At 39.7% G+C, this 14,936-nt stretch overlaps 1 protein-coding gene across 9 annotated transcripts in view; it reads right to left on the bottom strand.

The window, feature by feature from the left end:
• The window catches only part of MAP2K5 (mitogen-activated protein kinase kinase 5), a 212,653-nt gene that overhangs the window by 84,083 nt on the left and 113,634 nt on the right, over positions 1 to 14,936 (bottom strand). For all 9 annotated transcript variants that reach the window (XM_073304431.2, XM_073304437.2, XM_073304432.2 and 6 more), the window contains one exon: positions 5,950 to 6,021. In XM_073304431.2, the coding sequence (XP_073160532.1) occupies positions 5,950 to 6,021 (72 nt within the window). The remainder of the gene's footprint in view (positions 1 to 5,949; positions 6,022 to 14,936) is intronic.

Genomic DNA, 14,936 nt, shown 5'->3' with positions numbered 1-14,936 from the left:
TACATCTCAAAGATAGAAGTGTTCCTCTTGCTCAAAAGGGAGTATCCTCAATCAGAACTTCATTCTCTTCTAGCACCTCTGCAGACTCACACCTTCTATTTGCCTCTGCTACTTAGAAGCTTGGTATTATCCTTGACCCTAAAGTCTCATCTTTCCACATCTACATCTGCAATCTCCCTGTCACCACCTCTGTGTTATTTGCCCAAGTACTGTATACTCAAGAGTCAGTATAAAAAATCCCTCACCATTGCCTGAACGCTGCATGTTAAGTAATTTTAGTTTATTTATCTGGAAAAACATGCATGTGTGCCTGAAATACATATATGCTGCACACACATGCACTGGAGAGTTAATGCTCAATTAGGGTGTCTATGTATTGAGGTACATGCATAATTACTGAAAACACAAAATAACCTAATAATCTGCAACATCTCTTAAAACTCCATGTTAACTTGACCGCCACACACAATTACTAAGTCCCTCAAGCTCTAGTAAATACACAAATAAAAGAACACAGACACAAATTACTGTAGATGATCAAAGGAAGGTTCTATTTCACAGGACTGCAAACCATATTTTTATCATTATTACTGATGTGCAAGAGCATCTCTTTCCTGTATGGGATAATATTGATAAGCTTTGCAGGAGAAGTGATTTTTTTAAGGTGGGGCTAGAAAGATAAAGACAGAAAGAAATGCTGCTTTCGTGAACCAAGAATGGAAGAGTGTTGAGACTGAAGGATACAAAGGAAGATGTGAAATGGGAAGCACACCTTTAGAGTATATGGAAAGTCAAATCACCCACGTTCAATTCCCAGCTCCAACTCTCACTCACTCTATAGCTTTGACAAATCATTTCACCTTTTTGTGCCTCAGTTTATTATGATAAACAATTAACACTTGTTTTTGTATATAAAATATAGGCCCTAATCCACAAACTGGATCTGCTAACATGGACCGCTGTGCCTGTGAGTTGCCCCAATCAATAGGTTCTATGCTCATGAATCTGATTACAAGATCAGGATTTATAATTTTAAATTATTCGGGTCAGTGACCTAGTTATTTTACACATCTGTAAGGTGCCCAGTACACTGTTGGCATTACACAATCAAATAATGATGCTAATAAAAAGTGCCCCATCTGTAAAATAGGGTCAATAATACTTACCTACCTCGGAGGAGCATTTGGGTATTAGTTAACAGTTTGTACAGTGTCTTGTAAATATTAAGTCAAATATAAGTACTAGGTATTATATGCAGAAAAATCAAGTTTTAGAAACAAAAACCTCAGCTTCCACGTATTTCCCCTTAAACTTATTAATTACTGCATATTACGGACTAATACACTGCAAAGCACGCCTTCAAGTCTTTTTGCATTGTAACATAACTAAAAAGCATCTTAAGACAAGAGTGCTCATTATTAAAAAACAACAAAATATGTTGTTTTATTTTCAACTTTATTGATGTTTTATTTTTGTTAGGTAGCGCTAATGTTCACTTTCAGACAGTAACCCTGTAAACTAGGCTTGGAATTGTATTAATTAGAGATTAAAAAGAGCGATTAGATCATTCAAACTATCCTTCTCCATGTGCCAGGCACAGTTCTCTGAAAAACACTGACTGCAAACTGCACTTCAATGTAGCCCAAGCTGCCTGGAATACATTTTATGACTGAGTTATAAACCCCAGAAAAACAGTGTTTATAATGAAAGTGCTGACACAGTCTTCAGTGTAGTGACAGCAACGCCACTGGTTTAAATTGAACTTGTTTTGTCAACCAAAAAGCACTGAAATAAAACTACAGCTAAAAACCTCATGAAAACATACAAACTATTTGCTATGAAATATCTGAAAAGAGGTTTATGGATAACACCCCGAATTAATGCACCTTTTTAAAAGAAAAAAATACAAACGCCACAAAAATAGCAAATGATGTTTCCTTTCCTCTGGAAAGAGAGAGACCGATCCTGTGAGATGCTAACTGCTCTCAACCCCATTTATTTCAATGGGAATTGAGGGTGGTCGGCATCTAACAAGATGGAGCTCATCAAGGTTAACTTGTTCCATTTGCCTACTCTTTAACCTTAGCCAGCAGACTTCTTGGTCAGCGTTCTTAAACTTTAAAAGTAGCCAGTTTCTCATTACCCACAGCACTGTAGCAAAGAAATTTAATGTATTTTTGAGGTTTAGATTAAATAAAATTAGAAGATTGTAACAACTGAGTTGAATCATCACACATCAAACCAGATCTCGGTATCTTGGTCCAATATATTATTTCTTGTCAATCAATGTGCTCTAACTGCTAGAGTGCCGGCATAAGAGTTTGGATATTTAAAAAAAAAAGTGAGTTGAGACAATTTTAAAATCCTAGAATAAACTCTAACTGCCCTCTCTGCTTTATCAGCCGGAGCCTGGAATACTGTACCACCAATCCCCATGTCAACAGACAGTGTTACTTTAATGACAGTGACCTTGCGTGGCTCTTTGAGCTTCTTCTTCACCTTTCTTGAGACATTTTTCTAAACCACTGTCCTTGCTCTCATCATTTAACACATCACTCAAATCATTCCAATAAAACAGCGATCATGTTGAAGAGAGGTCTCAGAGGACCAGATGACATACCAATTAACAAAGAACACAGAGCCAAATTGTTCTGTGCATCTGACACACTGAAGGAGAGAAGAGCAGTTTGAAAAGGCTTGCGGGAAAAGAGCAAATATAGACCCAAAATGTCCCCCTAATATTGGCTGATATGATATAAAAATCAGTATTACAAAGAGAAGCTGTAAATTGGCTTCTAATAATCCTTGACACAAAATCACAGGTTAAATAAAATTCAGTATCTAAGGCCTTGTCTACAATGCCACTTCACAGCGCTGAAACTTTCTCACTCAGAGGTGTGAAAAAACGCCCCCCTGAGCAATGCAAGTTTCAGAGTGGCAGTGTAGGACGGTGCACCAGCGCTCAGAACCACGCTCCCAGTGCTGGTAGCTATTCCCCTCGTAGGGGTGTGTTTTTTACAGCACTGGGAGAGCTGTGAATACACAGCCATGGTAAGGCGCTGCCACAGAAGTGCTTTAATGTTGGTAGTGAAGACATAGCGTTAGTCTACCAAGAAATTATTCAGATTTTAGAGCCTGTCGGTACTGTTATGAGCTGGGTGAAACCTTGCTATGGGTTGACTTAAAACCCCATCGAGAACAGTTGGTGTGAACTAACCCTTCAATTAACATAACTGGAAGCACAAGCCCCCCACGTGAACCTGCTCAGGAGCTTTTGGCGGAGTATTGTTTTGGGTAGGGGGTACGTGTGTGTGGGAACAGAAAATACACACAAACTGAGGTCAGAGTGAAGGAGCAGACGAAAGCATGATGGTTGACCCTGCAAGAAACCTGGGAAAAGGTTTTGGGGTCAGGGATGAAGATTAAAAGAGTGCTCTTGGTACTGTGAGAAAAATAAGCTGTTTCCTGCTAACTGATTCCCTCTGTGTACAGAAACACAAGACTTTGTACATTCTTTGTAAATAAACTGAACTGCATCAAAGAAATACCTATCACTAATATCTACTCCCAACTGGAACACCCAGGGCCTGACACTTTGACTAGTTGCTCGGGTTGAAAAGGGGCAACCCTGGACTCTTGTCCATGGGCACACATCACTGTATATCCTTCGCACTCAGTGAATGACCTGGTAAATACACGCTATGGATGATTTACATCAGAACAGAACTGAACCAAAAGTCTACCCTGGTCAAAAATGAATGCATTACAATTTCACTTTAGCCCCCCATTGACTAAACTCACTTACAGAGACTGCGGTGTGGTGGCATGAATACATTTTGTATTTCTCCCAAAATTCTGAGAGCGCTCCAGTGATGTAACCATTGACAATATTGGCTTCCAACTGCAGTAAATGAATTAACAGCACTGCATCCCTTGTGACCCATTAGCGTATATCATTATTGTATATTCAGAGTTAGTTTTAATCAGTCTTGGAAACAAGATTGACAAGATTTGAATGCAATAATTCAAAGTTAAACAAGCAACCCATGATGCCCGTATTTTCAACCTGGTTAAGTTTAATCATGTATTTGGCAACCAATATATATATATTTAATGAGGTAACATATGAATGTCTTGGTTAACTACCAGTTCTCTATGGGTCAAATTCACCCAGATACAGAGGGCCAGCACAAAGACTGTTTCCCATTTAAGCCCTTTCTTGTGCTGGACTTCAGCACAAGTCTATGCACCACTGGCCATCTGTACAGGAGGGAATTTCACTCTAAATTAACATTATTTGACATCTACCAAAAGAGAATGGAATGACTGTAGGATTCAATTGTCTCTTCATTTGCATGTGAAAGAGTATACAAAGCCAGGACAAATCTTTCTGAGAAGGCCCAAGCATATCTTTGGTAGAAATTTTTTCTAGACACTTAGATGGCAAACAATGTAATCCTTTTGGAAGTATATGACAACCTGGAGGTGTTGCTGATTCCCACAGAGGCTAGGAGTTTGAGATGACAGGCGGAAAGAAAGAAGACAAAAGCAATGATATGGTGCCAATGATACAAGATAGGCAAAGAATACCAGGGATCTAACTAATGGTCTCTTGCCTTATATTATCCACAGGCCTGTGTGCCCCTTAAAAAGCATTGTATGCACACTTAAGTATGAGCATGACCTTTAGTTCGATTTTGTTAGATGATCACTCTGGGATACAAATGTAGGGTCTTCCAAACTTTTGCTTGTTTTACTCTTCCCGCATTCCTACTTAGCCTATATTAAAATGGGACACATTATTTATACTAAGGTTGCCATCACTGTTGCTCCATGGGTGAGCCATTAGAAGTTCCTTTCATATGCTGTGGTCATATTGTCATCAGGTAGTTCTCCCCACAAACTACTAATATATTTTTAAATATTCTAAGGTAGTAGAAAAGCATAAAAACAGTCACACCTGATCTCTACCAGCCTCCAATCAAGAGTCTTGGGTGAGCCCAAACACAATGACTAATTCTGAAATAAGATCAGTCACCTTTCCCTTTTTCCTGGCTCAGGCCAAGCTGATTTCACTGGTCAGTTGCTCCTCAAATGATTGGCAGTTCTAGTTATCCTAAGCACTCAAGCTCCTCCGTTGTTTTCTACAACATAGGATGCCCACCTTTGTAAAGAACTAGGAGATTTATGTTTGAAGAACCTCAGATTTGTTCTAAGCAGAAATACCAGACTGCTTACACTTTCACTGGATCAGAAGTTACCTTACTGTGAATGAAAATTACCAATATCACACTTGTAGAACGTACCTGTACCTCCCATTACAATATTTCTACCTGACCACATTCTACTTGCACAGCTTTGTTTCAGTGAGACACTTCTAGGTGTGAAACAATGAACATACACGAAAAGTTGATCTTTTGGTGACTACCCAATACTAAACACTATAGTTAATCAAATGGTGAGAAATCCATCCCATCTGGCACAAAGCCACAATTATCAGGCTGTCTGCAAGGAACTCCATTGCGGTTCAGGGATGGCATTTATCCAGCTCAGCCTCTGGATCTCCACAGCCCTATGATGGCCCACCCTTAGTGGGTGAGTCTGCACTGGCCTTTTCAGACCGGGTATAGAACAACCCCACCCCAGTGGCATGCAGGGAGTGTAGAGATGTCCTCCCAACCCCACTCCACGTACCCTGATCCTCCCTCTCACTGCACAGCCCTACCAAAGGGCTTAATTGGTGCATACCGGCTTTCCTCACCTACATGGATTTGACCCACTGAGAACAAATCCATTCTACATACAGCGAAGAAACTTAGCAATGGCTAAGCTTATATACACAAATGGAACTTTGTTGTATAATAGGGAATATGTAAAAATAATTTGAATCTTAGATTTAGTTCAGTTCTTTCAATGTGCCTATAAGAACACGTATATATGTTTACATACCTCCATGAAGGAAATCCCTAAACTCCATACATCGGAATGAATCCCGTATTGTTCCCCTGAAATTCGTTCAGGCTGAAAGAAAGGAGGGGAAAAAATCTTGTTGAGCCTAGACAAGCAAACATGCATATCCCTCTCTTGAAGGTTAGCCCTGAACAAATAAATCAGCTCAGAATTTTGCAGGAATCTTAAAATTCAATTTGTCTAATCTGGAAAATAATGAAGATAGACTCATAGATATTAAGGTCAGAAGGGACCATTATGATCATCTAGTCTGACCTCCTGCACAATGCAGGCCACAGAATCCTACCCACCCACTCCTGCAGTAAACCTCTCACCTGTGTCTGAGCTACTGAAGTCCTCAAATCATGGTTTAAAGACTTCAAGGTGCAGAGAATCCTCCAGCAAGTGACCCGTGCCCATGCTGCAGAGGAAGGCGAAAAACCCCCAGGGCCTCTTCCAATCTGCCCTGGAGGAAAATGCCTTCCTGACCCCAAATATGGCAATCAGCTGAACCCTGAGCATGTGGGCAAGATTCACCAGCCAGATACCCAGGAAAGAATTCTCTGTAGTAACTCAGATCCCACTCCATCTAACATCCTGAGTTCAGGAGCAGGATTACCCCTACTGGTTTACCTTGATAGCTTTGTTTTCTGCCAATAAGTAAATTGAGGTAAACCCACATTTCTTAATCTAGGACAGACTTATTTATCACCTTTACTTAGGCAAAGCTGTCTAGTCAAACATACTAGGTTAGTCATAAATATGACACACTTTATTTTTACCTGGGTTCTGCAGCTGGGCCAGGAGCTCTGTCCTGCTCAGACATACCATCCTACATGGCCATGTATCTCGTAAACTTAGTCCAGGCACAGATGCATTAGCCATCTTATTTCGCAAGAAAACCAGCAATGTGCAGCTGCACAACAAAGCATCACAACAGGTTCTAAGACTCCATCAATGGAACGGATTTACTTCTAGTCCAGAGTGAGAGGTAAGGTACACCATGAACAAAAATATTGAGTAAAGGAATTGAATAGGGGCATGAGGAGAAACTGTTGAATTGGAATTCATTTGCAAATTGGATACAATTAATTTAGGCTTGAATAGAGACTGGGAGTGGCTAAGTCATTATGCAAGGTAACCTATTTCCCCTTGTTTTTTCCTACCACCCCCCCTCCCCCCAAGACATTCTTGCTAAACTCTGGATTTGTGCTGGAAATGGCCCACCTTGATTATCATGCACATTGGAAGGAGAGTGGTCACTTTAGATAAGCTATTACCAGCAGGAGAGTGGGTTTGTGTGGGGGTGGGGGTGGGGGTTTGGGAAATCCTGGATTTGTGCTGGAAATGGCCCAACTTGATTATCATACACATTGTAAGGAGATTGGTCACTTTAGATAAGCTATTATCAGCAGGAGAGTGGGGTGGGGGAGGTATTTTTTCATGCTTTGTGTGTATAAAAAGATCTTCTACACTTTCCACAGTATGCATCCGATGAAGTGAGCTGTAGCTCATGAAAGCTTATGCTCAAATAAATTGCTTAGTCTCTAAGGTGCCACAAGTACTCCTTTTCTTTTTGCAAATACAGACTAACACGGCTGTTACTCTGAAACCTGTAATTAAACCAAGGTTACTTTAACAATTAGCAAGCTAATCCTTTAAAAGGGAATCACATGCTTAGCAATTTTCTTTTAAAACTCTTCAATTAATATATTAAACAATAAACAAGATTTCACTCAAAACTATTAACAGCCCATTTACAGAAATACAAGAACACTGTAAAATGAAACAGCTAGTTTTTATCTGAAAGCTACAATTCAAGCTTTCCAAGGTCAAGTACAGTGTGAAATGCAACAATAAAAGGCTCCATGAGACTTCTCTCCCCGCTGTGCTATTAATTCACCTGTCTAGCTAACTACCTACAAACCACTGGCTGTATTTCTAGTCTCTAATAATCTAGAGACCTTTCCAGAAAACACATTCCCAAATTAGTGCCAGTCCAACGTGTTTGGGGATGTTTACTCTGCACTGCTAATCCCAGGTTGAGGGCTTTTATCACAGCATGAATGTTAAGTAAAGAAACACAGAGCTGTCTCCGTTATCTTTATGGATCACCATTCTAAATAGCTTTCCAGAATTACCATGCCAAAAAAGGCAGCTGGTGTCAGTCAGAATGCTTAGGTTATACTGAGCTACATACTTACATAAAACAAGAATCTTATTACTGTGGCCACCAAGACAATCATTCATAAATACAGTTATCCGAGGACAGGTTTACATGAGAAAGTTTTCTGGTATGATTATGTGGGTTGGGGTGTGATCTTTTAATGGTATTTTTATGCAGGCAAAAGCCATAGCATAGACAAAGTTATACTGGCCAAAAAGTGCTTTAGCCACTGTCATAAAAATAAAGGGAAGGGTAACCACCTTTCTGTATACAGTGCTGTAAAATCTCTCCAGGCCAGAGGCAAAACCCTTTCACCTGTAAAGGGTTAAGAAGCTAAGATAACCTCGCTGGCACCTGACCCAAAATGACCAATGAGGGGACAAGATACTTTCAAACCTGGGCCGGAGGGACAAAGGGTTTGTCTGTCTGTGTGATGCTTTTGCCAGGAACAGATCAGGAATGCAGCCTTACAACTCCTGTTAAGTTAGTAAGTAATCTAGCTAGAAAATGCATTAGATTTTCTTTTGTTTAATGGCTGGTAAAATACGCTGTGCTGGAGGGAAGGTATATTCCTGTTTTTGTGTCTTTTTGTAACTTAATGTTTTGCCTAGAGGGATTCTCTATGTTTTGAATCTGATTACCCTGTAAGGTATTTACCATCCTGATTTTACAGAGGTGATTCTTTTACCTTTTCTTTAATTAAAATTCTTCTTTTAAGAACCTGATTGATTTTAAATTGTTCTTAAGATCCAAGGGTTTGGGTCTGTGTTCACCTGTACCAACTGGTGAGCATTCTTATCAAGCCTTCCCCAGGAAAGGGGGTGTAGAGCTTGGGGGGATATTTTTGGGAAAGACATCTCCAAGCGGGCTCTTTCCCTGTTCTTTGTTTAAAACGCTTGGTGGTGGCAGCTTACGGTTCAAGGACAAGGCAAAGTTTGTACCTTGGGGAAGATTTTAACCTAAGCTGGTAAGAATAAGCTTAGGGGGTCTTTCATGCAGGTCCCCACATCTGTACCCTAGAGTTCAGAGTGGGGGAGGAACCTTGACATGGTTTTAGAGGTGGGATCATTTTGAACCAGAAGCACAGCAGGATTTTAAAAGGGTTTGTAAAAGGTGATTGCAGCTGTAGGTTCTGTCTCTCTGCCTAGGGGACAGAGCAGCAGGCATAACAAAAGGATTTTTCTGTAGGCTGAGAACAGCTATCAGAGAAAAAAGGTATCAGGTTACAGCACAGCAAAATTTTACAAGCCAGTTTTTTTTTTTTTTTTCTTTCTAACTCTCGGGTGTAAAGTTAGTTAAAAACAGAGAGGTTAGAATGACAGAAAGCAATACCTAACAGAAACTGGAATTAGCCAGATTTGAGGCTGAGGAAAGACAAAAGGAACATGAAAGATGGGTAAAACTCAGACAGATGGAGATAGAGGCACAAGCGGCCAAAGAAAAAGAAATGGAGGCTGCCCACAGGAGAGCTATGGAGGCAAAGGAAAGAAATGGAGGAGGGGGAAAAAGAGAGGAAGCATGCTGAGGAGGAGAAGGAAAAAGAATCACCTCTGTAAAATCAGGATGGTAAATACCTTACAGGGTAATCGGATTCAAAACAGAGAGAATCCCTCTAGGCAAAACCTTAAGTCACAAAAAGACACAAAAACAGGAATACACATTCCCTCCAGCACAGCGTATTTTACCAGCCATTAAACAAAAGAAAATCTAATGCATTTTCTAGCTAGATTACTTACTAACTTAACAGGAGTTGTAAGGCTGCATTCCTGATCTGTTCCCGGCAAAAGCATCACACAGACAGACAGACCTTTGTCCCCGCAGCCCAGGTTTGAAAGTATCTTGTCCCCTCATTGGTCATTTTGGGTCAGGTGCCAGCCAGGTTATCTTAGCTTCTTAACCCTTTACAGGTAAAAGAGTTTTGCCTCTGGCCAGGAGGGCTTTTATAGCACTGTATACAGAAAGGTGGTTACCTTTCCCTTTATTTTTATGACAGCCACTATAACCTATTTAGTTCAGGGCACAAGTTATAAGCTACACTGGCAAAATGGCAAAGGGGACTATTTGCCGGTAGAAGCTGTCTTTACGCTAGCAGGGTTTGCTAGCATGGCTATACAGGTACACCTTTTCTAGTACAGACTAGACCCTAGCCTTCAGTTAGCAGCTAAATCAGATAGCTAGTTCAATCTGGCCATTTTTATATTATTTACTTTTTTTTTATAACAGGGAAGGCTTTAAGGTAGTAAAATAATTTATATTTAGAAATACATGGCGTGTAGTGGCAAACAAGTAGGCAGGCCTTTAAACAGAAATGCTATATCCTCTGTTCCAGTACGGAAAAAATATAGAAAATAAGCTGAAAATAAAAACTGAAAGGTACATGCAGTAAAAACAAAATGTGAAATACGAAGATGAATCCTGAGCAAGGGGAGCAGGAAACGATGTGTGTCTTGGAAATTACTAGAGGTGATCAACATTTTTTCATCAAAGCTCTTTTACAAAATATTTTCCCACCTCCCAAACCAAAGCTTCTCACACAAAATTTATTTTGGTTGAAAGTTTTCATGTTTCAATGACGACAACAAAATCACAGAACAAAATATTTTTGTATGTTTGTTCTGATGGCAAAAATCCCACTCTTACTTTTTTACTTGCTGGTCTCTTCTTTTTCCCCCACTGGAAAATAGGTCATGATTGGGAGTGAAGAGTGAATAATCTGAGTGAAAGTGTCCCCCCAAACCTCCAAAAATGTTTAAAAATGTGAATTTTGAAAAAAAATTCAAAACATGTTTAAAAAATTTTTATTGAAAAATTAAAAGTTTTGTATGAAATAAAAAAAAGTTCATTTCTTTTGAAAAATTTTCATGTAACATACTTACCTACTTTAATCACCTCTAGAATTTACCCTTCCAATACAGACAGCCACATCAAACTTCTTGGTTTGGGTATTTGTCCATGTAGTCATGCAATTGAAAGCTAGGTTAGCTAAAAAGCTCCATGCAGGTTTCATAAGGCAGTTCTCACTTGACTACCATTTACCATACAATTGAAACACTCTTATGACCCAAGGGAAGACAAAAACACTAAACAATTCTGCCATTCTTGATATCTTGAGGTAGCGTTTCTGAGCACTTTCAGACTTGGAGAGAATGTGGCCTGCCACAAGATAAGTGGTGCATCACTCATGATTACCTGTGATGGACATCTTGCAGTTGGATACCTAAAGCAGAGGTGTTTCTCCTCAACCATAATGGATATTACAGAGGCAGAAAGTTAGCTAACGAGAAAAATCTACTCTAATAAATGATTGGGGGGCTGGGGCACATGACTTACGAGAGGGGCTGAGGGAACTGGGCTTACTTAGTCTGAGGAAGAGAAGAGTCGGGGGGGATTTGATAGCAACCTTCAACTACTTGAAGTGGGGGTCCAAAGAGGATGGAGGTAGGCTGTTCTCAGTGGTGGCAGATGACAGAACAAGGAGCAATGGTCTCAAGTTGCAGTGGGTGAGGTCTGGGTTGGATATTAGGAAAAACTATTTCACTAGGAGGGTGGTGAAGCACTGGAATGGGTTACCTAGGGAGGTGGTGGAATCTCCTTCCTTAGAGGTTTTTAAGACCCGGCTTGACAAAGCCCTGGCTGGGACGATTTAGTTGGGGTTCATCCTGCTTTTAGCAGGGGGTCGGACTAGATGACCTCCTGAGGTCTCTTCCAACCCTAATCTTCTATGATTCTATAATAAATGCAAACTAACAAAGGAAATGAGAACATCTTAAATAAGAATAATAGTATATTTAAATAGAACAAATAAATAAAGTATAGTTATTTAAATGGAATAATTTAACAATACCCTCGGAAGCAGTGTCTGTTAGAGTTATTTTAAGATCTACAGACTAGTAGCTCAGCAACACAAGAGGCACTCCTTTAACCATCAGGATACAAGAACTGAGACTCAGAGACTATGAATCCATGTATACATCTTACAACTTTCATTTTCTAGGTCTATCTCTTAATACTACTTTATAACTGTTGCAGGTCCTCAGTGCAATGGCCAGAGCAGTAGTGTCCTTAATGGGAAACATCTAGGGTGCACCTTGTCCATCTAAATCAAGGTAAAAAGTGTTACCCTGCATCCAGACTGGGAAAAAGGCTGTGGTTAGCTACATATTAGGTACCTTTGCCTATTTTTTTCTGGTCTAGATACCCTTCTACTTAGCAGTTGAAGAGGAGTTTGGGCACTTTCATTAAACATTCCAGATCTACATGCTAGATGTAAAATTAGGTTTCAGAGTAGCAGCCGTGTTAGTCTGTATTCACAAAAAGAAAAGGAGGACTTGTGGCACCTTAGAGACTAACCAATTTATTTGAGCATAAGCTTTCGTGAGCTACAGCTCACTTCATCAGATGCATTCAGTGGAAAATACAGTGGGGAGATTTATATACATAGAGAACATGAAACAATGGGTGTTACCATACACACTGTAACCAGAGTGATCACTTAAGGTGAGCTATTAGCAGCAGGAGGCCGGGGGGGGGGGGGAAGCCTTTTGTAGTGATAATCAAGGTGGGCCATTTCCAGCTGTTGACAAGAACATCTGGGGAACAGTTGAGGGGTGGGGGGGAATAAACATGGGGAAATAGTTTCACTTTGTGTAATGATCCATTCACTCCCAGTCTTTATTCAAGCCTAAGTTAATTGTATCCAGTTTGCAAATTAATTCCAATTCAGCAGTCTCTCCTTGGAGTCTGTTTTTGAAGTTTTTTTTGTTGAAGAATTGCCACTTTTAGGTCTGTAATCGAGTGACCAAAGAGATTGAAGTGTTCTCCAACTGGTTTTTGAATGTTATAATTCTTGATGTCTGATTTGTGTCCATTTATTCTTTTACGTAGAGACTGTCCAGTTTGACCAATGTACATGGCAGAGGGGCATTGCTGGCACATGATGGCATATATCACATTGGAAGATTTGCAGGCGAACGAGGCTCTGATAGTGTGGCTGATGTGATTAGGCCCTATGATGGTGTCCCCTGAATGTGGACACAGTTGGCAACAGACTTTGTTGCAAGGATAGGTTCCTGGGTTAGTGATTCTGTTGTGTGATATGTGGTTGCTGGTGAGTATTTGCTTCAGGTTGGGGGGCTGTCTGTAAGCAAAGACTGGCCTGTCTCCTGAGGTCTCTCAGAGTGATGCGTCGTCCTTCAGGATAGGTTGTAGATCTTTGATGATGCGTTGGAGAGGTTTTAGTTGGGGGCTGAAGGTGATGGCTAGTGGCGTTCTGTTATTTTCTTTGTTGGGCCTGTCCTGTAGTAGGTGACTTCTGGGCACTGCATTAAACTACTGGCATATCTTTCTTAGAATCATTGAGCTTCGACAGTGCAAAAACTGTGGTCATGAGAGTTCAAAATTCACGGAATTATGCTATATACTGCACAGTATATGCAAATTTTCTAATACATAAAATAGATGGTGAGTTTTTAAAGACATGGCATGGTTCATATCTGTCCAGAAATCAAAGCTTCTTCAAACAATCCATGTCTGCGTTATGTATATAATTATTAATTATATACACATATCCTGTATTTTTGTATTTTATACATATGTTTCAATTGAATGACCAATTTTCAAGTACTGATTTATTTTGAGAGAGAGAGAGAGAGAGATTGATTTTGTGCCAGTAACCAAGAAGAGAAGCTCTGGTACCAAAATAGGACTACAAAACAAACCTGTGTGTGTCTGTGTGCGCGAATGCATGCAGACGGATGTGCGTGTGTGTGTTGTAAATTCCTTGGAGCAGAGTCCATGTTTTCTATCATGTATGTGAAGCAGGTGCACAAAATAGTTACATCTGCCCATCTACTTCCACGTTTCCAGCTGTCATGTAACACTGCTTTGTTTTGCAGTCATATTTTCGCACCAAAGCGTCTGTTCTTGCACGCTGGTACAAAACACAAGCAATTTTATATTATCTTTTGGAGACTAAGGTATAAATTTGATGACTGGCAAAAACTCACTGAAGAAGCAAAGCAATTTTAATACATGATATCCGATCAAATATTTTATAGTTTGACTCTTCTCATTTTCAATTAACAGATGGACGCATCACATTCATCCATAAACAATAAGAAAAAAGCAATTTCTTTAACGTACACATGGGAAGGAGAACTGTAATCTGGATTTGTTCATTAAACGAATAATACAATTTAATTATCAGAGCTATTTAAAGCCACTCTAAGAATAAGCGCTGAGTTAGAGAAGTGGAGTCATTTGAAGGTTTTTTTTGTAATCACAGTATTTCCGTTTTTTTTAGAGATTGGAGCTGTTGCAATCAGCAGGCCTGGGTATCAAAAGTGATACATTTGACGTATTTTACATTTTCCCCACACCTAATATTCTGATCACACAGTGTGGTTTAAGGCTTGTTAGGATGATGACATGATTGTTTCAGAGGCTGAATGATGTGCACCTCTTGGCTAGAAAAACACTTAGCAAATAAATGGACTCCCTGCTTGTTATCTGCTAACAAGTACATAAGAAAAAAAATATATATAAAAGCAATTAAAGGTCACAAATTTCTCCTCCTCCCTCCATTCTTCTGGAGTTTGAAAGGACAAATCCCAGGCATTTTGGACTACAGTATTGTTTGCAGATTGTCCTTTACCAAATGTAGTATCTATTTTTCTCATTTATTTTTATATACAAGAGCCATGGGTTTTTTTTTGCCAAAAGTACATTTTAAACACTAGACAATGACGCCACTTAATTTTACATTCTCATCTGAAGTATTGAAGTTTTCATACTCCACAAAATGGGTACATGAAACCATTCG

This window comes from Lepidochelys kempii, chromosome 10, assembly GCF_965140285.1.
Source record: "Lepidochelys kempii isolate rLepKem1 chromosome 10, rLepKem1.hap1, whole genome shotgun sequence".
Taxonomy (NCBI): domain Eukaryota; kingdom Metazoa; phylum Chordata; order Testudines; family Cheloniidae; genus Lepidochelys; species Lepidochelys kempii.
The sequence above is the reverse complement of the archived record's forward strand: the minus strand, read 5'-3'. Positions and strand labels throughout refer to the sequence as shown.